General features: G+C 37.2%; 1 protein-coding gene across 4 annotated transcripts; it reads right to left on the bottom strand.

Moving 5' to 3' along the window:
* Positions 1-568: 568 nt before the first annotated feature.
* On the bottom strand, positions 569-19,852 carry GEMIN2 (gem nuclear organelle associated protein 2). 4 transcript variants are annotated; one of them, XM_060619585.3, is made up of 10 exons: positions 19,673-19,851; positions 19,232-19,316; positions 16,891-16,980; positions 16,549-16,608; positions 13,862-13,975; positions 12,029-12,073; positions 10,651-10,719; positions 6,234-6,344; positions 3,151-3,209; positions 591-1,511 (listed from the first exon to the last, which is right to left on the bottom strand). In XM_060619585.3, exons 1-10 carry the CDS (start codon positions 19,807-19,809, stop codon positions 1,472-1,474), a joined length of 810 nt encoding a protein of 269 aa, XP_060475568.1. In that variant the 5' UTR covers positions 19,810-19,851; the 3' UTR covers positions 591-1,471. The 4 variants fall into 4 exon arrangements, with proteins under 4 accessions (XP_060475571.1, XP_060475569.1, XP_060475570.1 ...); XM_060619586.3 differs by lacking the exon at positions 12,029-12,073 and having other exon boundaries at positions 581-1,511; positions 19,673-19,852; XM_060619587.3 differs by lacking the exon at positions 6,234-6,344 and having other exon boundaries at positions 582-1,511; positions 19,673-19,852.
* Positions 19,853-27,053: the final 7,201 nt, after the last annotated feature.

Genomic DNA, 27,053 nt, shown 5'->3' with positions numbered 1-27,053 from the left:
ACAAGATTCAAATATAAAATTTCTAGTCAATGTGTAACTAGTGGCAAAACTACTGGTAGCTTGGTCCACAGGTATTTCCAATCCCCTCTTCCTTTCACTCCCCTGCCCCCCCCCCCTTTTCATTTCTACCTTTTACTGGAAAGACTGGAAAGGCTTACAATTTTGCTTCCCCACCCTTCTCCAAGCTACAGGTGATCCTGTTATACACTGTGGCCAACAGATGAACACAAATCTGCTGTGAATTTCTGGAGAAGGTTTTGCCTTCATGACAAAAGAATCAGATGTGAAAGGCTCTGACTCCTTCCCCCTTTTTTGGTCCTGAGTACAGACACATTGCCTTGAACTGCAGTGGCCATCTTGTTACCACAATGGAAAGGCCAAAAGATTCTCAGAGACATTGGTATTGTGGGATCAATCATGGAACCAATGCTGGTAGCCATCTCCTCTAGCTCCTCTAGACTTCTTGTGTGAGAAAAATAATCCCCTACTGAAAAGCCATTGCTACTTGAATCTGTTAAGTAGAAAATATTCTTAACCAACAAAGAAATACATAAAAAATACATAAATTATAAGTGATTGAATAAGAGATTTGACAGACAAAATGATGTGTTAAGAAAAATTATTATTGAAAATGATGTTAAAAAGTTAAGTTAAAAAGAGAGTGAGACAGAGCGTGAGCAGGGGAGGGGCAGAGAGAGAGGGAGACACAGAATCTGAAGCAGACTCCGGGCTCTGTGCTAATAGCACAGAGCCTGATGAGGGGCTCTGACCCATGAACTGTGAGATCAGGACCTGAGCCGAAGTTGGGCACTTAACCGACTGAGCCACCCAGGCACCCCAATCAAAATTATCTTAATTCTAATAGTAAGGACATTTATCCATTATCTTTTGTCAAGAGTCAAACAAGATTTTTTTTTAATGTTTATTTATTTTGAGAGAGAAATAGAGAGGAGTGGCAGAGAGAGGAAGAAAGAGAATCCCAAGCAGGTTCTATAATGTCAGTGCATAGCCCAATGTGGGGCTTGATCACACTAACTGTGAGGTCACGACCTGAGCCAAAACCAAGAGTTGGGCTCAACTGACTGAGCCATCCAGGTGCCCCAAAAAACACATTTACAAGAAAAGTTCATGTGTATATATGTAAAAACACAATGAAACAGCACCTCTGTACAATTTCACCATACAGTTTCTGTACAGGATGCTTCACCAATAAATGGCACTCAATTTGTTTTAAAAGCATGTGATTACAGAAAACTGTTTAAACTATTCATCAAAAACTCACTGGGATTTTCCAAAGATACTTTGGATATTCAAAGCAATGCAATTTATCTTCTGAATATCAAGTTGAGATGCACAGGTTAAGATGAAGACCCTGCAAATAGTGCTGAAGATACTTGAGTTGTCACTGTATATCCTCAGACTCAGGCTGCCTTCATCACCAGTATCTTCCATTCCTGAGAGATCAACTACATCAAGATGGTTCATCAGCTAAATCACGTTGGTCAAAATACCTAATAAAAAAAGAATTTAACGTATGTTTAAAAAATGTTAATAGCACTATTTGTAATAGCAAAACACCACAAATAACCCAAATATCCATCAATAAGGGCACTGGTTGAATAAATAACAGTACATCAACACAGTGGAAGACTATGAGGCTTCTGTAAAGAAGGAATGAGGAAAATACCTACACTGCTATAGTGCAGTTTCTAGGATTTAATAAGTGAAAAAAAAAAATGCAAGGTACAGAACAGTATGTTTAGTATGCTACATTTGTGTACAAATTTAGTATGCTACATTTGTGTGCAAATGCAGATATATTTATATATACTTGCTTATACTTTTAAAAAGAAACAATGAACGATAAACCAAAAATTTATAATAAAATGGAAAACTAAGGGGGAGAAAGGCTAAAGACGATAAAGGTGAATTCTAAAATATTTCAAATGTATCTTGAATTAAAATTTTAACTTTGGAATAATGTAAGTATTTTATGTTATTATAAAACAAGATAAATAATCAAATGAAACAAAATTGCAGTAGAATGAAATATTTTTTACCTTCACTGGTAATTAAACACAAGTAAATAAAAATAATTTACATCTTTTTATTATGAAAATGGAAATATTTATATTAATTGAAAATGCCCAGTGTTGAATAGGAGATGGGCGGTCTCACTGACACTTTCTGGGAATACAGAAAGGTATGAGTTTCTGGAAGGGAAACTATTAATAAATATCTGTTTTAAAACTACATGCCTGGGTGGCTCAGTCAGTTAAGCATCTGACTCTTGATTTCTGCTCAGGCCATGATCTCACGGGTTGAGTTCAAGACCCACACTGGGCTCCATGCTGACAGTGCAGAGCCTGCTTAGGTTTCTCTTTCTCCCCTCTGCCCCCCCACCTCAAAATAAATAAATAAATAAACTTTAAAAAAAAGTACATGCATAAATAAATAAAACTACATGGCATGCCTTTCAACTTACTTCTAGGAGTTTGCCCTCAGGAAATAATAGGATCTTCACTGAAGCATTACTTACAGAGCAAAACTAGAAATATAGGGAATTGTGGGGCACCTGGGTGGCTCAGGCAGCTGAGCGTCTGATTTCAGCTCAAGTCATGATCTCATGGTTTGTGAGTTTAAGCCCCACGTCAGGCTCTGTGCTGACAGCTCAGAGCCTGGAGCCTGCTTTGGATTCTCTGTCTCCCTCTCTCTGCCCCTTCCCCACTCACACTCCGTCTCTCTCTCAAAAATAAATAAACATTAAAAAAAAATTTAAGAAAAATAGGGAATTGCGATACATATAATATTGTTTCTTTACACCTTAATTTCCTCTGCTTGAAAATGAAAACAGTAGGGGCGCCTGGGTGGCTCAGTCAGTTAAGCGGCCGACTTCGGCTCAGGTCATGATCTCGCGGTCTGTGAGTTCGAGCCCCGCGTCGGGCTCTGTGCTGACAGCTCAGAGCCTGGAGCCTGTTTCAGATTCTGTGTCTCCCTCTCTCTGACCCTCCCCCGTTCATGCTCTGTCTCTCTCTGTCTCAAAAATAAATGTTAAAAAAAAAAAGAAAATTAAAAAAAAAAAAAAGAAAATGAAAACAATAGTCACCATTAATAACACTATTATAAAGCAAGGAGCCAAGGGTTACTTACCTGCTAACCAGGCAGATTAATAAATTCAAAGCAGGAACCCGCTCATCATCTTTGCTGTCCTAAAGGGAAAAAAACAGAAAAATGTAGAGAGTTCTCCCTAATATTTCTGAAGCAAATTTGCTTTTAAGATGTAAAACATGAAAAATTTATTAGATAATAGTAATAATCACACGGCAACAGAAAACCTCAAAGAAAAAGGAGAAAACTATAGAATTAATAACCCCTGAGGAACATCTAACATGATCTTTTGAAGAAAGATCCTCAACAGGGAAAAGAAACAGTTGAAGGCTCAAAGGAGAATAACTTGGGAGAGAGATCTTTTCTTGTTCCAAGTAGAGGAGCAAAAAAAAAAAAAAAAAAAAAAAAAAAAAAAAAAAAAAAAAAAAGGAGGCTATATCCTAACTAGACAGTAGTGAAAAAAAATTATATAAAAATGTGTTAAAGAGCTTACAACTGAGGAGTGAAATCCTGGCTTCTAAAAATTTTTTTTTAATGTTTATTTATTTTTGAGACAGAGAGAGAGAGAGAGAGAAACAGAGTGTGAGACGGGGAGGGACAGAGAGAGAGGGAGACATAGAATCTGAAGCAGGCTCCAGGCTCTGAGCTGTCAGCACAGAGCCTGACGCAGGGCTCGAACCCATGAACTGTGAGATCATGACCTGAGCCGAAGTCGGACGCTTAACCACTGAGCCACCCAGGCACCCCTTCTAAATTAAGACATACCAGAGGGGCATCTAGGTGGCTCTGTTGGTTGAACATCCGACTTTGGCTCAGGTCGTGATCTCACGGTTTGTGAGTTCAAGCCCCTTGTCGGGCTCTGTACTGACAGCTCAGAGCCTGGAGCCTGCTTCAGATTCTGTGTCCCCCTCTCTCTGCCCCTCCCCCACTTGTGTTCTGTCTCAGTCTCTCAAAAATAAATAAATAAATGTAAAAAAAATAACAGACATACCAGAAACCAGTTCAGGTAAGGGTTCTCAATTGTAATGAAGGTAGTTGCTGAACTGTATGTTTTATAAAGTGGTCTTACAGAGTATAAACTTTATTGATTTATTCATTCATTCTTCATTTTAAGATTTTTTTAAAATTACTTTTTTAAAGTTTATTTTGGAGAGCTTGTGTGTGCACGAGCAGGAAAAAACGTGGAGAGAGAGGGAGAGAATCCCAAGTAGGCCCTGTGTTGACAGTGCAGAGCCCCATGTGGGGTTCGATCCACAAACCATGGTGAGATCATGACATGAGCAGAAATCAAGAGTCAGACACTTAACTGACTGAGCCATCCAGGCACCCCAAGATTTTATTTTGTTAAAGTAATCTCCACACCCAACGTAGGGGCTTGAACTAACGACCCCACAATCAAGGGTCACATGGCCTGCCAACTGAGCCAGCCAGGCGCCCCTGATACTTATTTTTATACATTTCAAGATATAGTCACAATAACCTATTGAGTAATGTTGTAACAGACATATCCCATGTTAATTCAAACTCAGGACAAACTTCCATGGTGTTAGTATACTCAACTCTATGTGTCAAGTGCTATATGAACAAAGCTAAATAAAACCTACTACTTGCTAATAGCACAGAAGATGAAATATCCGTATTAACTTTAATGAAAGGAAAAATATGCTAAGTGCCCATAAAAAAGATACAAAGTATACTGGGAAAATAGAGGATACAGAGATTCTTCTTAATTGTTAGGATCAGGGAAAGTATCATAGAAAGTAGTGGAATATGAGGCGGCCTGGGTAGCTCAGCTGGTTAAGCGTATGACTTCGGCTCAGGTCATGATCTCAAGGTTTATGAATTTTAGCCCTGCACTATTAGTGCAGAGCCTGCTTGGGATTCTCCCTTTCTCTCTGCACCTCCCCGGCTTGCACTCTCTCTTTCTCAAAATAAATCAATAAAAACTTAAAAAAAAAAAAAGTAGTAGAATATGAGCCAGATTGTAAAAAGTAAATGGTATTTAGATGCAGAACTAGAAGCCTGAAAAGGCACTTCTGTAGAGGAAATAAAGTCTAGGAACAAAACATGGGAAATATTTACTGAGTATTAGTAGCAAGTACATTTGGCTTGGAGTACAGGCCATATAAGTTAGTTTGGGCCATAGCATGGATGTTTAATAAAAATATTTTGGAGTAGTCAGTGGAGAACAAGTATACATTTTGTGGAAGGGAAAGAAGGGATGAAAGAAAAAATCACAAATGGGTTTAATCCAGCATAAAATTTATTTATAATGCTGCAGGCATGAGTTAGTTAAGCATCTGACTGGAGAAATTCAAAATAATCATTTTGTCAGAGACTGTTAGCTGACCATTCCAGCTTGTGTCCCCTTACTATTTAGGAAATGAAGCTCAGTTTTAGCTAAGGACACTGCCACCAGCTAAAAGTAAACATTTCCCACAGTTCCTTATGGCCATGTGACTAAATTTTGGCTAAATGAGCTATATAGCCAGATGTGCTTGTGGAACCTCTGGGAAACTTTATTAGAAGATACCTTCTCTTCTTTCTAGCTTCCTAAAAGCAAATAATATAGTGGCTGAAGCTCCAGCAGCTGTCCTGGATCATGAGGTGAGCTTGAAGATGGAAGCCACGAAGCAGAACTGAAAGGCCTGGGTTACTGCCATCTTAGATCTGATCTATCCACTTGTAGACTTTCCTTATTTAAATTTTTCTTTTTCTTTAAGTAGGCTCCACACAGAGCCCAATTTGGGGCTTGAACTCATGACCATGAGATCAAGCCTAGGAGGTAGACAATTAACTGAGCTACCCAGGAACCCCTTAATATTTATTTCTTTTAAACTTGATTTAAGTCATCTCTACACTCAATGTGGGGCTTGAATGATGACCCCGAGATCAAGTCACATGCTCTTCAGACTAAGCCAGCCAGGCACCCCCAGACTTCTTTTATCTAAGAAAAAAACAGTTCCATTTTGTTTAACCTGTTATTTTAGGCCTATTTTTATTATGTGCCTAAATCTAATCTCGACTAATAAAATATTCCACATTTTCCTATTTCAATGGGATCCTTTTTATCACCATATAAATTGAAGAGTGCTTTCAATTTGAAATAGTAAGTTGTAACTTACCACTAGGAGTCTTACTTCAGAGCACCTTCTTGCAAGCTGCCGAATCAGTGAATGAGCCTCAGGTAATAAAGGTTTTTCAAGACAAGCCAATAAAGCATAAAGCCACCTTCCCTAAACAGGATTTTAAAAGGTAGTAAGTAGCAAATACTACACTATAAGTTTAACTTAAAAAATGTCCAATGTTGTGTCTGGTTATTTGCTATGGATAACTTTATTTAACATTTAACTGTATTATGTTTGGATACAGACAACAAAGGATCATCTAGACAGCCAGCTGATCTCTTTTGTATCCTCTTACTATAAACACAGAACATCAGACACTTCAAAATACCCTTAGCCCCAAAGAGTTCATTTCAGAGATTCTTACTATAAATGAAGTCCTAATTCATGACCAGAAAACTACATTAAGAAGTGTGTAAGTCCCTGCAAAAATTAAGATACATTTTTTCCTCTTCCGTCCATAGACAGATACATGAATAATTTTATAATTTTCTAACTTTGTCCCCTGTGTCTATACAAAGGAACTATACTCTAGATGAAATAATGTTTTGATACTTCTATACTTCTATTAAGTACCATGGCAAATGAAATCTATCCCTATCCTCTTTTAAAATGGGTTTTTCTGACCACTAAAAATAAATAAAATAGGTTTTTTCTTTTCAATTACAAAAGGAATATATACTTAATGCAGAAAAACTGAAGAATACAAAAAGCACAAAAAAACCTGCAATCCCACCATCCAGATAAAATTTTCACTAAAACTTTAAAAATGTTCATCTTTTTCCTATTTACACATACAACTTTTAAAAGATAAAGTTCTATCATTATTGTAACATTAATAGTGGGGTAATAACATTTTGTAACCATCTCTTTTACTTGCAATACATAATAAATATCTCCCAACATTGTTAAATGGGATTAATGAGGGAATGTTATTAATCTCAACATAGCACTTATATAAATACTCTTTAACCAAGTACTTATCATACTTTCCTATCATAGCTGGTTTATTCTTTCTTTCCCCCAAACTCTGGGAGGTTATAATGATAGATATTATACCCCCAGGACTCAGTCTAGAGTTGGAACACAACAGGAGCTTAATTAAAATATTTGTGAAATGAATGTTCCATTCTGGATGCACCAAAACTTACTTAGCCAATTTCCTATTATTGAGCACTTAAGAGGCTTAATTTGTTGCTGTTATATAAAAAATAGTTATATTTTTATATAACAGTTATGCTGTTATATAAAAAATAGGATAAATATCCTTAAAATAAGTTTTAGAGCATTTCTCATTGATTTCTTGGGCTAAATTCCTAGAAATAAAATGGTGGTATCAAAGCATATGTATGTTCATAAAGGTTTCTGAGATATAACCACTAAATTTTACTCCATAAAAGATGTATCCAATTATATTTCTACCAGCAGTGTATATGACAGAGTTTAATCTGAGCAATACATCACTTTGGAGAAACCTAAAGAATATTAGAACAACGGTTACATAGCAATTTATGCAACAAAAGTAAATTAGCTCCTCAAGCAACCCCAAAATCAATAAAACTTTTTCCTAAACAAAAGATTCACATCTAGGTTTTTTTAAATAAATAGTAAGTGGAATTCTCTTCTATATCAAAAAAGCTATTGTACATTTAAACTTGACTCACATGGTCAGCACCACATTTACTATATATAGCTGGCATTCAGGTATTCAAATGGTGCTTAAACCGCTGATTGTCTAAGATTTATAGTGGGAGGTTCCTTTTTTCAAAGGTCAGCAAACAGTGAGCACACTGTGGCAATACTAAAACATAAAACCCACCACAAAATAGCAAAAAATTTTCCTTAATACTTTCGTATTTGGATGAAAAATGAGGCTGTATTTCTCAAAAAAATATTAAAGTAATCCCAAGTACAGAAATTTTCAAAAAGAGTTCCATTTTCCTTTTGTTAGTATATGATAAGCAAACTTCATGATCTAGGTTTTTACTTTAAACACTGATATTCTCAATAGGAGTGTTCTGATGGTATGGTTACTTGGATACAGAAATTGAACACTGTTGATTTAAGATACAGTTACTCAAAGTTAGACTCAAAGGATTAACTAGGTTACAATTTAGTAAAGCAGTTGTCATTGGTTCAGAAACACTTCCATGGTTCCTCTGGCAAATACAGTTACTTTTTGGTAATATGCTTTCACTAATTAATAGGAAAAGCCAAACTTACCACCCTCTTCAGTGAGTAATCTTTAGAAGTTAAAAAAAAAAAAAAAAAAAAATCTTACAACACAGAGTTAAAAAAATAAAGATTAAAGGAAGAGAAGGAAAACAGGTCATGTAATACTGCTAAAAGGTCACTATCAGACAGAAAGAACTGATACAGAATTTAGAGTTCAATACACAGATGCCAATGAACAAGTAACATGAATATGAACAAAGTTTTCTATTGAAGGTATAGCTAATATACTAATGCATGGGAAAAATATTGTTTCACTGACACTGAAAGAAATATAAATTGTCTTTAATATGAAATACTACTATAAATTCACTCAATTTGAAAACAGAAATTATAAAATGTTAGATTGAACCATACTGAATTACTGATAATCAAATGTTTTTAAACTACAGAAATAGCAATTGCATATGGTTCCAGAAAAATAGAGTTGCAGGGAAAAGAAATAAGAATCCTTTGCTGATGGCATTCTTAACTAGTTCATTCCTTTTGGAAAGCAATCTGGGAGAGTGTTACAAATGCTTATTAAACCTTGACCCAATAATTATATTCTAGCAATATCCTAAGAAATTGACAAAGTGAAATTAATATAAATGTTTATAATTTAGTCATGATTGTAAAATATAAGGAAGAACTCAAATGATCATTAATGAGAGAATCAAAGTAAACTATAAGGCATTAAGACAATGGAAATTATGTGAATTATATTATCATACGGAAATATATATATGTAATGTGAGCTAAAAATTCCAGAATAATACGTTAATTATACTATGTAAAAGACATGTTTGAGCACTGAATCAGAAACAGTGATTTATTTTTTTAATTTTTGTTTATTTTTAATTAAAAATATTTTTTTTAATGCTTTTATTTATTTTTGAGAGAGAAGGACAAAGCCCGAGTTGGGGAGGAGTAGAAAGAGTGGGAGACACAGAATTGGAAGCAGGCTCCAGGCTCTGAGCTGTCAGCACAGAGCCCAATTTGGGGCTCAAACTCATAAACCATGAGATCATGACCTGAGCCAAAGTCGGACGCTTAACCAACTGAGCCACCCAGGTGCCCCAACAGTGATTTATTTATTTTTTAGAAGCAGTGATATTAAACATTGTTTTCCCCTTAAGAAGTACATGTAACATAGCAGAGACTTAAAAGAATAAAATACAAAAACGAAAAATGAAAATCTAGTGATAAAGGATATCACCATCATACTTATGTAAGAGCCTTATCTAAGCCACTTGGCTGAATGGCAAGCTTAGAAATTTGTACACTATATAATGTTGGTTTATCTGTTTCTCCCAGACAGATTCTAAACTTCTGGAGGGCAAAGATTATATCTTATGCTTTGACAGGGAGCTTTGGAGCCTCAGGTACACTCTTTTACAAATATCTTTTAACTATAAAAAATACATGTTTCTAAAAATCAAATCTAGTTTCAAAGGACAATAAAATTTCTTACTAGGGGACTAATGTAGATAATTCATTTATATAATGCCCATCAAACTGACCCCGGTTTTGAAGGTGAAAAATGATCTGTGAATATAAAACTATAAAGTAGAGAGACCACTGAAGCGTAGTTGTTAAGAGTATGGCCAGACTGCTGGGGTGTGAATCTCTGTTCTGCCAGTTATGAGATGTGTGATCTTAAGCAAGTTACTGAATCCTTATGTGCTCCAGTTTCCTTATCTGTAAAATGCAAATAACAGCTCATAGGTTACTGGAGGACTCAAGGAGTCACTATATTCAAAGTTCTTAGAGTAATGCCTGGCACATAGTGCTTGGTATTATTGTTGGCATTTAATATTCTTTTGTGGATTGGATTTCAAAGCCATTTGAGAAAATATATTTCTAACTTTGTTAAGCCAGTCAAAATGGGATCTCCAGACTGGATGCCAGTTTGTAACTGTTTGTTACTACACTGCCATGAGATATGTTGCTTCTCTCAGGATATAAATCAACTCTTTAGTTGACTTTTTCTAAGGCAAGTCTTTTTCAACAAAAGAAGTAGCATGTTGATTTGCATGCTAGCATAAATTCCTAATTTCAGTGCAAACAAACATAGTTTACATCATACACATAATTATACACAGGTATGATACATACATCTATAAACATGTTAGTCATATCTCATATATGAAATAAGTATGTATAATTTTGTTTGCATTATTAAAATAAAAAGAAGCAATACTACCAATTCTGGAGTAAAGTCTCTTTCTCCAAACCAATTACTCAGATATTCCAAGACACTAGTTACTGTTGCCTAAAAAAAGGAGAAAGGGGAAGTGGAAGAAATGAATTAGTAATAAAACAAAGACAAGTTCAACATGGGTTTCATTAAGTTTAGTTAGAAAACAACTCTGATATTTAAAATGGTCCCATTCTTTAGACTTCCAGAGAAAATTATGACTGTATTTAGTAATTGGTTAGGTGGCTCACTCAGTGAGAAGACTTTTTAGACAAATATTCTTATATACTTTCAAGTATCAATATCTTGGTTTAAATCCTAGGATTTAGTTTGTAACTACTAATTTAGTTTATAAATACCCGAAAAATTCCATGTGCTCTTAAAAAAAATCTTTGCATAAATACCTTCAAGTTATTTTCATTAAGTCAAAGTAAAAATATAAAAAAAAAGTTACTGTGGAGAAAGATCTGTTTTAAAGCTATATAGACAGAATTTATTAAACTGTTGAAAATATTCTCTCGCTTATTCAAGGATAGTTGGACACTGAGAATGACTACTACAGCATTTAATGCAAATGATCAAGTAAGTGAAACTGTTAGCCAGTATATGATTTACAACAGCATATGATCCTTAAAAAAATTTATCTTCCAAGGGCACCCAGTGCTATGTGAAGGCAAAACAATCAAAATTTTTACTTGCTCTTTAAGTAGGTAATAGAATTCCTCATCCTAAAAGACTGAAGAACCAAAGTCCATTTTTCTCCCCTTTTGTCTAAGAAATTATTTCATTCTTTTTCTTTTTAATTTTTTTTTTTTTTAATGCTTAATTTTGAGAGGTAGAGAGAGACAGACCATAAGCAGGGGAGGGGCAGAGAGAAGGAGACAGAATCCGAGGCAGACTCCAGGCTCTAAGCTGTCAGCACAGAGCCCAACGTTGGGCTCGAACTCACTAACTGCTAGGTCATGACATGAGCCGAAGTCAGAGGCTTAATCAACTGAGCCACCCAGGTGCCCCTGTGTATTTCATAGCAATTTCACCTTCATTTTACTTCAAATCCCAAAATCTAAGACTTATAACTGAAATGTACACAATTGAATAGTTTAGCAAAATGATTTAGCATGAGCTATGGAATTAGGTCAAACTGGGACTGAATCCCAGTGTTGGCATTAAATTTTGCTGAAAAACTCCAATTCTGTTTCCTAATCCATAAAAGTTGGATATTAATAATAACTCCCCATAAAGGGTTATATTGGTGATTAAATAAGAACCGTTAAAGAGTTTAGGACAGGATCTTATATATTGTAAGTGTTCAATAAATGTATTCATAATACTTTCATACACATTGGAAATAAAAGAATAAATACATACTTATTATGGATTTTACCTGATTCATTCTGCTAACAATACTAAGCAAGGGAGGAAAACCAATCTGAAAGAAAAATGAGACTGAAATTTACTAAATGGTATTATAAAGGAGGTATTGAAAAATGTTTTTCAATTTGACTACATAAATTTAAAGATAATGATTTTAGTAATTAAAATGTTAAAGTATGAAATTTCTTAAAATGATAATATGAAAAAATTGATACTATGACAATAACATGTTGTATACACTTTTTCAAAATCTTCAGCTAAAGCTAACATTTTAGGAATTAAAGGTACTTGACTTAGAGTGATTTTTTTTCAAACCTAATCTGATTCAGTTAAAAAAGTACGCTGAAGTTTAATGCTGGGATCCTTCATTATGACAACACTGATTTCTGAGAAAGTTAAGAGGATATGCATTAACTCTGCGTCCTTAAATGGTTCTTTCACATGGTGTATTTTACTTGTATATATAAGTAAAATAAATACAATAAATGTTAATAAGTTTTAATTGTCAAATTAAAATACATTTTGAAATGTAACATACATTATGGATATTATCCAGAAGAACAGATTGTGTAAGAAACAGTGTCAAGATAGCTAGCTTATAGATCTGAATTTACTTATACCCCTACCACCATGTGTAAGAGTGCCTATTTTCCCAACCCTTGTTGACACAGAATATCAAATTTCCTTTGTTAACGTTAGCTGGAAAATAGCAGCTCAGTGGACTTATATTTCTATTACAAGTGAATGCGGGCATCTTCTCATGTAAGAGAAATTCATATTTTTCTTTCTGTGAGCTACTTATATCCTTTGCCTTTTCTGTTTCAATTGGGTTCTTGATCTTTTCATGATTTTTGGAGATTTTACATTTTTTGGACCAATTAGTTTTTGTTGTTTTGTGAAGTGTTATTAACACTTCATCTCCAGAATATGAAATCTACTAAGTATTTTTTTTAGGTTTATTTATTTATTTTGAGAGAGAAAAAAAGAGTGCACGCACGCAAGTGGGGGAAGAACAGAGAGAAAGGGGGAGAGAGAGAATCCCAAGCAGTCTTCCCACTGTCAGGGCAGAGCCTGACTCAGGACTCTAACTCAGGAACCGTGAGATCATGACCTGAGCCAAGAGTCAAGAGTTGGATGCTTAACCAGTCAAGCCTCTCAGGTGCCCCTGAAATCTACTATGCATTTTTAAGCATCTGTGTCATGTTTTCCTTTGTTTCCCTGACTACTCAAAACTCATAACCCAGGCTAAAAAAAAGCCCTGGGGGCACCTGAGCGGCTCAAGCATCCGACTTCCATTCAGGTCATGATCTCACAGTTCTGAGTTTCAGCCCCACATTGGGCCTTGCACTGAAAGCACAGAGCCCACTTTAGATCCTCTGTCTCCTCTCTTTGCCTCTCCGTTGCTTGCACGCATGTGCACATGTACGTGGTTCTCTCTCAAAAATAAAAATAAACATTAAAAAGAAAAAACAAAAGCCCTGAATCTTATCTAACTCAAAAGTATCACATAGCTAAAACCTAAGACATAAGAAGCCCACCTAAGAAAGGTCACAGTACACTGTTTCAAAAACTGGGCTGCACATTTTTAAGTTAAAGAGCCACTTAATTAAGTCATAGGTTGGCAAACATTTTCTGTAAAGAGGCAAACACTAAGTATTTTAGGCTTTGCAGGCCACACACGGTCTCAGTCGCTTAGTATTATAAAAAACAGTCGTAGCTCATTGGCTGCACAAAAACGGGCTGCAGACTAGATTCGGCCTAGGCTGTAGTTTGTGAAGTCTTTATGTTAAATTACACACCAAAATTAGAACACTTTTATTTTGTTTATCCACATATCACCTACTTGTACATAATCGATTCCAGGACCTTCACTTGTAGCTGGTCCCACAGCCCCTTCAGCACATAACCTTTCACCCAGACAAAATTTTTTCCAGCCTTCTTCATCTTCAGACTTTGGCTAAAAGAAAAAGGAAAAAAAAAAAAAAAAAGGAATTTACTTATTTCTATGTATTTTTCTTTTACTGAATAGTAAAAAAAGAAGTGAGGTCCTCTGTATTCCCACGACTTCAACACAAAGATATGGTACCTGTTATGGGCTGAATTTTGTCTCACCAAAATTCGTACGTTGAAGCCCTAACTTCCAGTATCTTAGACTGTGACTGTATCTGGAGACAGGACCTTTATAATGGATTATATTAAAATCAGGTTTTTAGGGTGGGCTTTCATCCAATCTGACTAGTGTCCTTATAAGAGGAAATTCAGACATACCAAGAGGCACTAGAGATGCTTGTGCACATAGGAAAGACCATGTGAGGACACAGCGAGAAGACGGCCATCTGCAAGCCAGAGAGGCCTCAAGAGGAGTCAAACCTACTAACACCTTGATCTGAGACTTCACAGTCTATAGAGCTGTGAGAAAATAAATTACTGTTTGTTAAAACACCCAATCTGTAGTGTTTTGTTATGGCAGCTCTAGCAAACTAATACAGTGCCCAAGTGTTACACATTATGTGGGACATGTCTAGTTTGGATCACACTTTAATGGACACTAACAAACAAGAGTAGGCTCAGAAAAGGGTGATAAAGATGGAAACTGGTATGGAAAAAAACACACTAAGAATGTTTATAAGAACAAAGGATGTTTATACCAGGGAAAGAGACAGGATGATGTACTTCACATACCTGGAAGGGCAGTTCAGTCAAAGAAAGAATAGGTTTATACTACACCATCAAATGTAGGACCAGTGGGGAGAGGCATTCAGCTCAATGTAACCACATTAAGAAACAATTTTTATTTGTACATATCAACTTGCACATTACTTTGCATAGGTACGGTTTTTCCCCCTGAGGATAAATAGCTTTCATTAGATTCTCAGGACAGATATGAGACCCCGAAAAGGTCTATTGTACTAAAACAATGTATTTGCCCTTTCCATTACTCCATTAGGTCAGAGACTATTTCTGCTTCAGGTAACACTGAATAATTCCCGGATTATTAACTACAGCAGGTACTTTATAATAAATGATTGAATAGATCAATAAATGTTTATATTTACATAGTTGCTTTAAATGTCAGAATGCTTTAGACATTTTTAATTTCATTATTTATGTAACGATTACTTTTGCCATGATGAACATGTTATTGCTATTAATATTCCACTGTTTTGATGGACCAGAATTTATTCAATCAATTATGTTAGGTCATTTACATTTTTGACAAAATTATGTTGTCATAATGTTACTGATGCAGCTTCTTTTTAAATTAGTAAGCATGTACCCTAAAGTCCTGATGCTGAGCAAGAAAAAAAAAATCTACTCATCTACCCTTCCTCCCCTACCCCCTTTTTACCAGGAGGCCTCACAACACAGCAAAAGGCTTTATAGCCAAACAAACTTCAATTTGAATTTCAGCTATCCCTTTTATGAGTTAAATGACTGTGGGCAAGTAATGTTAGTTCATTTCACACTTTTCCTAGAGCAGAGCTTTCAATTGGTATGGAGAAGAAAGTAGAGTCTATATAGTGAATCTCTCAGCTTTCAGCTGGTAGTCCAAGGCTATGCAAGCAGCCTGCTCCGTTTATCCCAATGTGTCACCATGTAAGAGACATTAGGAAGCACTGCCTATAGGAAGCTTCTAAAACCTGGAATCTACCAGCTACCTGAAACTGTGAGCAAAACTGTGTGCTAGGGCACACAATTTTCTCCTTTGAAGATAAATACTTGCATTTGATTCTCAGGAAGAACATGAGACTCCCTAAAACATTAAAAGTATTGTCCTGGAACAATGTATCCATCTCTTCCCCAACTCCCCTTTTTATTCAGTAGTCCAGAGAGAACATATTTCCTGAAGAGTTTAAAATTATATCTAAGTTGATAAAGCACAGAAAATACTACTTTCTAGTATGCATGACGGGCTTTAGCAAAATGTCTGTGGTATGGCACCATTACCTCATTGAATCTTTTTGTAAATACTGAAAATATATTTATTTTCTTTCTTTAAATTTTTTTTTTAATGTTTATTTATTTTTGAGACAGAGAGAGACAGAGCATGAACAGGGGAGGGGCAGAGAAAGAGGGAGACACAGAATCTGAAACAGGCTCCAGGCTCTGAGCAGTCGGCACAGAGCCCAACGCAGGGCTCGAACTCACGGACCGCAAGATCATGACCTGAGCTGAAGTCAGACACTTAACCGACCGAGCCACCCAGGCGCCCCTATTTTCTTTCTTTAAAAAATATATTTATTTTCTAAAAAAGCAATGTCTAGAAGAACTCTTAAAATTTGTAGAGGCCTAACAATACCTATCCAAAGCCTCTCAAGATGCTATGGATTAAAACTGTCATAAAATAACAACTTGCATTACTGATTCTATATTTTTAAGACCACCAATATAATGGAATTGTTTCTATTAATGGTCAGTGAAAAGGAACAAAAATAATATAGGTTAAGTAAGTGAATCTTTAAAGACTGGCAATAAATAGGAACTGTCTCAAATAGGTACACATTGTACAACTTAAAGAAACTTACATACCATGGTCACATTACTGTCCAACTGTTGTGATTTCCAGTGACTTCTATGTCTGATCACACTCTGAAGGAAGAAAAGTTAGACAAGTGATCTCCAGTGAATGGATAACTGAAAAGAAATCAACTGTGCAGCATTCTAACAATCCTGAAATTTGGAAAACATGTTTCAAACTGTATTATCTCTAATAATTATTATTTGGTAATTGATTAATAAATATTTTAACTTCATCCTTCAGAATAATGAATCTCATTTTTACAACTATAGTCTAAGAACAGAAATAAATCTTGATGGAGGAAGGGAGGGAGGGGAAAGAGGTTTAATTTGGTTTAAATAAAGTACACTTACCTGTCGAACAGATGAAAACTGTGCCACTTGTTGTTGTTGCCACTGAAGTGTGGGAGAATATCCTTCAGGAGCAGGCTGGCATCCTGAAAGCTAGAGATCAATTCATAAATATTACAGTAAATGTCAGTGGTATAAGTAGAATCTCATGCCTCTGTAAAGTAAAAGCAGAATCAAGATGAAGAGTAATAAAGTAGATGATGAAGACCATATAAGAAAAATACTATACTTTTTGCACATGCAAAACATAGGCCTTTCACTTTACTATTTATGTTCAAATTTAAACATTAGTAAACGGGGAGCCTGGGTGGTTCAGGCTATGATCTCATGGTTCCTGAGTTTGAGCCTGGAGCCTGGTTTGGATTCTGTGTCTCCCTTTCTTTCTGCCCCTCCCCGACTTGAGCGCACGTGCTCGCTCTCTCTCTCTCTCAAACAAACACACATTAAACATTAGGAAATGATCCTTGCATAGTCACTTCAATAAGAGCAATCTGGAATGGTTCATAGTTGAAGTTTTTAAACTAAGAAATATTATATGAGTCCTGAAGATATAATCTAGTCCTATCTTTCTATAATAACAAAACTGTTTCGGGCACCTGGGTGGCTCAGTTGGTTAAGCGTCTGACTTTAGCTTAGGTCGTGATCTTACGGTTTGTGGGTTCAAGCCCCATATCAAGCTCTGTGCTGATAGCTCAGAGCCTGGAGCCTGATTCTGATTTTGTGTCTCCCTCTCTCTCTCTGCCCTTCCCCTGCTCTCCCTCTGTCTCTCTCTCAAAATAAATAAACATTAAAAAAAATTAAGAAAAATAACAAAACTTTTGAAACAGATACATTACAAATAAAGGATTTTGGTATGGGTAGAATGTTCTCAAATAATTTAAGACACTTGACTTTACAAGGGCTACTTCAGCTTCCTAAGACAGCACAACAGTTCAAAATAATCACATACTGCCTTGAAATAAAACAGTACAGCCACTTTTTAAAAGCTAAGTATATAACACCTTCTCTTCCATCAACTAAAAACTTATAAATAGGAATGATATGAAACATAACAGTATCTAAGTTAAAATTTCCTGATTATAAACATCAGATAAAGAAATTACTTAGTAAAAGGAAAAGGACTTATCACAATTTACAAACTGCTGCTTTCCTTTGACCTTAGGTTAAATAGTAAGTTCCCAAAAAGATCTTCTGTGACTACTTTATCTTGTTACTTATTGGTCTCACTTTTTAAAAGCTAAGTATATTAGACATTCCCTTCCATCAACTAAAAACTTATAAATAGGAATGATATGAAACATTATAGTATCTCAGTTAAAATTTCCTGATTATAAACATCAGATAAAGAAATTACTTAGAACATAAAAGGAAAAGGACTTATCACAGTTTAAAAACAATACTCTTCTTTGACCTTAGGTTAAATAGTAAGTCCCCAAAGAGATCTTCTCTGACTACTTTATCTTGTTACTTATTGGTCATTATACATTTAATTTTCTTCATAGCAATAGTCATGATATATAATTATTTAGTTTGCTTGTTTGCTCTCTGTCTTCCTCAGGAGAATGTAAACTCTGCTAGGATAGGGATTTTTCTGTCTTATTCTCTGTTGTATTCCCAGTGAGTGGCACAACCTAGTTGCTTAATAAAAAAATATGCTGGATATGTGGTGCCTGGATGGCTCAGTCAGTTAAGCGTCTGACTCTTGATTTCAGCTCAGGTCATGATCTCACAGTTCATGAGTTCAAGCCCCGTATCAGGCGTGCTTGGGATTCTCTGTCTTCCTCTCTCTCTGCCCCTCCCCTACTTACTTTCTCTCTCTCTCTCTCTCTCTCTCTCTCAAAATAAATAAATAAACACTTTAAAAAATATGCTGGATAATATAAATGAAAAAAAAATGTTCAAGGTGTTCAAGTAGTTAGAAAAATGTAAGAAACTTGAGTTTCTATTCTTAAAAAACAAAACCCAGTCAAATTCAAAACATGCGAACTATACTAAATAAGATTAAACACCAGTCCAAGAATAATTATGAAGACAACTGGGAAAAGGTTCCCTAAAAATAAAGGGTAGTGTAAGTAACCTATTTAAAGAGTCCTTTAGGATTGGATCACCTCCTTAAAATATGATCAGTAAGTCTTCATGAATGCCAGGGTTACTGAAAACCTCTCTGGAAGCAGTAAATGCCGACTGTCCTTTTGGGGGAAAAGTACAAGTTAATGTCTAAAGTCACAGGGAGTAGTCAAATCTTACATATATCATCAGAGATACTGTGGGATACCATAGCATTGATCTTTCAATTCCGGCGGGGGCGGGGAGGAAGAATCCCCTGCTGGGTAATAAAACTTACAGAAACATTCACACTTTGCTTCCTTTTCAACTTCTTTGGGTCAATTTGAGCTACCACAACATCTGGGCATTGAGCTGCTTCAATCCTACAAACAAGTAATAAATCCAAGAAATGTGATTACGGCTGTGCTTTGTTCATGTGTAGTAAAACAAGCGATCCATTTCTACAGTTCTTAACGAAATTAGAAAACAAAGTTCAGAATTGCAATTGAAGTACTAAACAATATATTTCTGAAATTAACTGGACTGAAAGCAAGGAATTTAAGAGCACCAAACTTGACACAGGTAAAACTCGCCCATATAAAGATATAATCAAGTGATCCTGATTCGACCCTACCTCGCGAGAGACTGGGGACGGCCACAGAGGCGGGGGCAGAGCGCTTTATCACATTTAGGGGGCAGAGAGGACGACCAGCCCACCCTCAAGGGTCAGATCACTCACTGGACCCGCCTCAAGTATTCCTGAGGCGTGCTCGGGGGTACGGAGGGATCAAAACTTTCTGTCAAGTCGCAGGGCTCCACTGGCAACAGCCGGGGCATCAACTCTTCTACTGCAGACTCTACTGGTATCCACGCCATGGTTTTTAATCCAGCAGTCCCATCCGGCGCATGCGCCAAATTTAGGTCACGGCGCAGGCGCAGAAGTAGGCACCTTAAGCGCGGAGTTGAGGGAGGCAGGGCTTAGGGGGCGTAATTGTTCTTGAGGAAGCCTGCGGATTGTCCCAAGGTTAAGGTTTCGGTAGTGTAACAACTGTGAATTTCGTTTCTTGCAAGGACGGTTCTGAAGTATTTCTTCGTGTTTCCCTTTGTTTTCTCTTATAAGGCAAGGGTAAAGACTGAGGATTATTAACCTTTATGCATCTGCAGTAATGAGGGATTCTTGAACGTTTTTTGAATTAACGAGCACGTTACTGTTATTACCATTTATTGAGCTCCAGATTCTTTTTTGTTTTAATTTTTTAAAACGTTTATTTATTTTGAGAGAGAGAGAGAGAGAGAAAGAGAGAGGGAGACACAGAATCCGAAGCAGGCTCCAGGCTCTGAGCTGTCAGCACAGAGCTAGATACCAGGCTGGATCTCAGGAACCCCAAGATCGTGACCTGAAGTCCGATGCTCAACCGGCTGAGCCAGCCAGGCGCCCCCAGATTCTTTTTTTTTAATTGTCTTCAAGAAACTTTTTTCTTTTTCTTTCTTTCTTTCTTTCTTTCTTTCTTTCTTTCTTTCTTTCTTTCTCAGCTCTGGATTCTTAAACTCCTGGTAGTCACGTCAACTATATTTACTCATGTAATTTTTACAGCAATCTTTTGAAGTAAGTGATATTATCCAGGTTTTGTAGGGGAGGAAATCAATGTAAAGAGGGATTAAATACTACAACTGTGACTTTCTCCCAAAGAGAAAGAGCCATTTCCAACCCAGATTTATCTGATACCAAATGAATGAAAAATTAATTTTCCAGAGAAATTTCTTGTGCTTGGTTACTTGAAAGATCACTTTATATTTGTCTGAAATGAATGTTAGTCCTTGAGTAGCCATCACTTTCTTTTTTTTTTCTAGAAAGATCCCTTTGCTTAAATAAAAATAGTGAAAGGATAAAGCTAATGCCAATACTCAAAAGTTACCATGATTAATCTTAGAGCCAATCTTGTGAGGTAGGTACTGTTATATCTCCATTTTATAGGTGAGGAAACAAGTCAGAAATGGATTAAGTAACTTGTGCTGGGTAACAAATTCCAAGAAACAATGAAAGTATTATATTTCATTCTTTCTAAACAAGCTCTGAGTGAATACAATTGACTTTTATTTTCTAAGATTTATGTTTATTTTTAAGGTTTTTTTTAAAAAGACTGCTGTTAGCTTGCAAGCAATTGATTTCTTCTTTTTTTTAATGTTTATTTATTTATGTTGAGAGAAAGAGTGCTTGCACGTGCATGGGAGGGGGAGAGAGAGAGAGAGAAAATCCCAAGCAGATTCTGTGCTGTCAGTTCAGAGCCTGACGCAGGGGCTCGATCTCACAAACCATGAGATTGTGACCTGAGCCAAAATCAAGAGTCGGACACTCGACTAATGGAGCCACCCAGGTGCTCAAGGCAACTGGTTTTAAAACCAGAACGCAGCTTTTTCATTTGAAGATAAAGTCAAGACACACTCCTTAGGTTAAGTGCTGAAGAATTTGTACTTCTGAACAGTAACTAAATAATTGGGAGACTTGGAAACACATTGCTTGGCTGAAGTCAAACTAGAATGTTATTTGGTTAAAAATGTTACTGATTTTAGGGGCGCCTGGATGGCTCAGTCGGTTGGGCGTCCGACTTAGGCTCAGGTCATGATCTCATAGTTTGTGAGTTCGAGCCCCACGTCCAGCTCTGTGCTGACAGTTCAGAGCCTGGAGGCTGCTTTGGATTCTGTGTCTCCTCCTGTCTCTGCCCCTGCCATGCTCATGCTCTGTCTCTCTCTCTGTCTCTCAATAATAAATAAACATTAAAAAAAAAAGTTTAAAAAAAAATGTTACTGATTTTGTAGTAACTTTGTATGGTGACAGATGGTAACTACATTTATGGTGCTTAGCATTTCAAAACAACAACAATTTTTTTTTTTACTGATTTTGTAAGAGACAAACTTAGAGGAAAATGTGGAGACTTCTGTCCCTAAGTGTTTTGGTAATAATCAAGAAAAAATTAGAAACAGTAAGTAATGACTTCATTTCTGGATTTTCTCACAAATTTTTTTTTTTTGAAACTAACTTGTTAGAAATTTCCACTCATTTTTTGGAGAAAAGAACAGGAGATTACCTAGAAAACTAACTACCAGTGGAACAATGCTTAACACTGGACTCACTGTATGGAACCTCACTGGAACCACGCATGGAGGAGGAGAATAGCAGAATGGAACAAAGGTTGTCCTGGGAAATAATTATTTTCCAAAGAAGAGGTGAGTAATTAAGTACGTGAATGAATTGAAATAGTTCTAAATTTTTGTTTTATTTTTGAATTATTTATTAATTTATTTTGAGAGAGAGAGAGAGAGAGAGAGAGAGAGAGAGAGAAGGAGATTGTGAGCAGGGCATGGGCAGAGAGAGAGGGAGAGAGAATCCCAAGCAGGCTCCACACTGTCAGCACGAAGCCTGATGCAGGGCTCGACCTCACAAATCGTGAGATTATGACCTGAGCGGAAATCAAAAGTCAGACGTTTAACCGACTGAGCCCCCCAGGGGCCCGTAAAAATTTAAATACATAGGAATGAGTCCATTCAGGAAAGAGGAAAGTAAATTAAAAATTTATAAGAGTTGCTGGGCCTAATAATTAAACTGACATTAGAGTGATTAACAGGAGAAAAGCATTCACATTTTGTTCAGTATTTCTTACATGTACGTGGGGCACTTCACAAGAAAAATCAAGACCTAAACGAGTCAGGACTGAAAGCTTATATAATAGGTTGCACAAAGAGCAGTACATTTTGAAAAATGTAACAAGACAAAGGGGTCTGGGCTGGCACAGTTAATTGCGGGAAAGTAGGAAGATGAGTTTAGTTTAACAAGGTTTGTTTGTACACGTTTATCTCGGCTTCAAGTCCCCCTGTCTCTGGTGATAGTCCTGCTGGTATAGGAAGGTTACCTTTCACATGAGAGTTTTATTTCCTGCTTTCAGGAAGAAAAAGGAAAAGGAAGGTCAGAAGGTCCTTCTTGCATATGCTTTTTTAAAAAGTGCCTTTAAGTGCCAAAGTGGCATATTTGGGGGTGGCATGCTCTGAACCCCTATTCTACTTAGAAGAGGGACATCCTATGAAATTGGTTTGGGGTGCATATTTGGCTTTCTTTGGTTGGTTGATCCTAAATTGGAATCAGGGGAAAATATTAGAAAAGCTGTCAACTTTTAATCAAGTTCTGGGACAATTATGAGGTTTTTGTTTGGCTTCCTGGATTGTTGCTAGAGATAGCCATATGACATCCTACAAGTCTGACTTCTAGGCTGCTTTCCCTGGCGGGTTACCGTAGAATAATAGGTTGGTTTCCTGGGATGCTTGCTGCAGATTGTAGGTCAGAGTCCTCTATTTTTATATATATGTGGTCTGGCCGTTGTCCATTTGTATATTCAATCTCAGCAGGTAGAGGAGTTTTTTCAATACCTTATTACTAGAAGAAGTAGGTCATGTTGGAAAAATTGGAAGGAGGTCAGTATGGCTGATGCATAGAAAGTAGGGAGTGAATGGACCTGGACAGGGTTGTGAGAAATGTAGCTGTTTATAGTTATGCACGGGGCACCTTCTTGCTGTGTGCTGGGGGCTATCAATGCCCTCCAACCAAAGACTATCGGAACACTCCTGTAGTCACATGATTATGTGACTAGGGTATGTCTCAGTAAAAGGATGCTAATACTAACTTATTTATCGTAGGATTGGGGCCTTGGTGATTTGGGGATGGTGGAGGAATTGAGGATAGTTTTGAGTCTGACTGCTGCTTAAAAACCTATGGGTGAATTTTCGCGCGTCTGACCGTAAGCATTTAAAAAGGCTTTACCTGGTAGGCTTCACAGGGCAAAACTGCCCTCCTGCACCAGCTTGGTGCACAGCCAGTGCACTGCTGTCTTTGAAGGGAGTTGCAGTCAAAGACTCAGCCCTGGGGCGCCTGGGTGGCTCAGTCAGTTGAGCGTCCGACTTCAGCTCGGGTCACGATCTCACCGTCCATGAGTTCGAGCCCCGCGTCAGGCTCTGGGCCGATGGCTCAGAGCCTGGAGCCTGCTTCCGGTTCTGTGTCTCCCCCTCTCTCTGCCCCTCCCCCGTTCATGCTCTGTCTCTCTCTGTCTCAAAAATAAATAAACGTTTAAAAAAAAATAATAAAATAAAATAAAGGGGTTTGTTTGTTAAAAAAAAAAAAAAAAAAAAAAAGACTCAGCCCCACCTGGCTGGCCTTGCTGTTGTGCATAGTTGCATTCCTAGCCAGGTGTTCCCATTTGGAGGTCTCCTTATCAGGAAACTTACCCACTCTGTCACTATGCAGTACGTTTCCATTCCTGTCACCCTCTCCCCTTCCCCCCTCCCCAGACAATGGCCCTGGTTCCATAAATCTGCAGAAAGCTTTTGTTGGGGACTCCCTCAATAGTGAGATAACCTCCAGGTTTGCATTGATCCACCTGACCCTCAACCAGTGGGAGAGTTGGTTCCAGGGGGTAATGGGACAGACTCTTTCGCTTATACAGTCATAGTAAGTAATTAGAGGCTTCACTGTTATTTCCGTTTTGGCTCATTTTTGTTTTAATTGCCTACTCTGACATCTGGCAGCTCAATTCTCTCTCCAGCTCATCTGAGCACTTGACAAATTCTGTGATTAGGTATCTTAATAATTTCTTATATAGAAGGCAGAATGAAAAAGGGAAGCTAATGCTATAATTGGTAAAGAAATAGCAGTCACTCAAAATAGCCAGTTAGGGAGGTATTTGGTCATTTTGTGGTTTGGACAATCTTCCTGATTTGTCTGAGTTCAGACACATTTACAGAGTTGTCTTGTTTTTGTCTTGATCCTTCAGGGACACTAAGTGACCTTGTCTGATGCTGGTGTGCTGTGAATTGTTTTATATTTAACAGGAGAACAATATGGTCTTGCTGTGGGTGCCAGGACAGCTCCTAAAAACATCTAGGCCCAGTTGATAAAGCCAGGCCAGTTTCAGGCTCTTAGAAGCTGCTTTTCTGGGCGCCTGGGTGGCTCAGTCGGTTAAGCATCAGACTTTGGCTCAGGTCATGATCTCTTAGTTTGTGGGTTCAAGCCCTGCATTGGACACAGTGCTGACAACTCAGAGCCTGGAGTCTGCTTCAGATTCTGTGTCTCCCGCTCTCTCTGCCTCTCCTCCACTCATGGTCTGTCTCTGTCTCTCTCAAAAATACATAAACATTTTTTAAAAATTAAAAAAAAAAAAGTTCCTTTTCTTTCTCTGGACTAAATGTTCTCTATAGATTATCTCATTTAATCCTTACAATATGTTGTTATCCTAAGTGGCAGGTTACTGTATTTATCTTCGCTTTCAGATGAAGACACTATGGAAACTCTGGAAACTCAGGAAAAGTTATGTGACATGCCTAGGTCACCCAACTAGGAAGTGGATGCAGTTGAGATTCTGTTCTGCGTGGTCAGACTTAAGGAGCCATTGCTCTAAATCCCTGTTTTTCACAAGATACAGCTCAATAAAAGTTAGTAGCTAAATAGAGACTTAATGACCAGAGCAGAGAGAGGCATAGAGCCGAGAGAGGCAATGAAAAGATAAATATAAGGAGTGTGTCTTAATATACATCCTCTGGACACGAACAGTCTCTTTATCTCTCTGTCTCTAGGTCTCCATCTCTCATTCTCTTTGAGAATGCTGTCCTCCACCTTTGGGGTACAGATCCACAAAGAAGACTACAAAGCTAACTTGATATCAGAAAATCAAGTCAAGGACTAGTTTAATTATAGAACCTGAAACAAAACCAAAACTTTACTCCTCTTTCAAAGTAAAAATACAGGGGTGCCTGGATGGCTCAGTCGGTTAAGTATCCAACTTTGGCTCAGGTCATGATCTCACGGTTCATGGGTTCAAGCCCCACATCAGGCTCTGTGCTGATAGCTCAGAGCCTGGAGCCTGTTTCAGATTCTGTCTCTCTCTCTCTCTCTCTCTCTCTCTCTCTCTCTCTCTCTGCCCCTCCCCTGCTCACGCTCTGTGTCTCTCTCTCTCAAAAATAAACATTAAAAAAATATTTTTAAGTAAAAATACAAACCCAGCTTCTTCCTTTTGAAGTAGAAGTTCCCTTTTTTGCTACATGAGTTTTAATAATTTTTATGTTCTTTACAAATCAAAATATAAATATTAGGTAAAAATTAGGGGCACCTGGCTGGTTCAGTTGGTAGAGCATGTGACTCTTGATCTCAGGGCTGTGAGTTTGAGCTCTATGTTGAGCATGGAGCCTACTTAAAAAAAATAGAATAAAATAAAACAAAATAAAATAAAATAGGGGCACCTGAGTGGCTCAGTGGTCGAGCATCTGACTTCGGTTCAGGTCATGATCTCACAGTTTGTGAGTTTAAGCCCTGCATCAGGCTCTCTGCTGTCAGTGCAGAGCCTGCTTAGGATTCTCCATCTCCCTTTCTCTCTGCCCCTCCTCTGCTCATGTTCTTTCCCTCAAAGATAAATAAGACATTAAAAATAAAATAAAATAAAATAAAAACCCTGTGTATTTAAAAAGATATCCATTATTTGTTTCTTTGTGTCACTGTAAATGGTTTAAGAGTAGATAAAAGTAATAAAGAAGATGTGATTTATATATACAATGGAATACTACTTGGCAATGGGAAAGAATGAAATCTGGCCATTTGCAGCAATGCGGGTGGAACTAGAGGGTATTGTGCTAAGTGAAATAAGTCAGTCAGAGAAAGACAGATACCATATGTTTTCATTCATATGTGGATCTTGAGAAACTTAACAGAAGATCATGGGGGAAGGGAAGGGAGAAAAAAAGTTACAGAGAGGGAGGGAGGCAAACCACAAGAGACTCTTGAATACAGAGAACAAACTGAGGGTTGATGCCAGGTGGGGGAGAGGGGAAAGTGGGTGATGGACATTGAGGAGGGGACTTGTTGGAATGAGCACTGGGTGTTGTATAGAAACCAATTTGACAATAAATTATATTAAAAAAAAAAAAAAAGAGTAGAGCGCGCCTGGGTGGCTCAGTTAGTTGAGCGTCTGACTTCGGCTCGGGACATGATCTCAGTTCGTGGGTTCGAGCCCCACATCAGGCTTTGTGCTGACTGCTTGCTCAGAGCCTGGAGCCTGCTTCAGAGTCTGTGTCTCCTTCTCTCTCTG

Source organism: Panthera onca, chromosome B3 (genome assembly GCF_046562875.1).
Source record: "Panthera onca isolate mPanOnc1 chromosome B3, mPanOnc1 haplotype 2, whole genome shotgun sequence".
In the NCBI taxonomy this organism is placed as follows: Eukaryota; Metazoa; Chordata; class Mammalia; order Carnivora; family Felidae; genus Panthera; species Panthera onca.
This window is presented reverse-complemented; position numbering and strand designations above follow the sequence as displayed.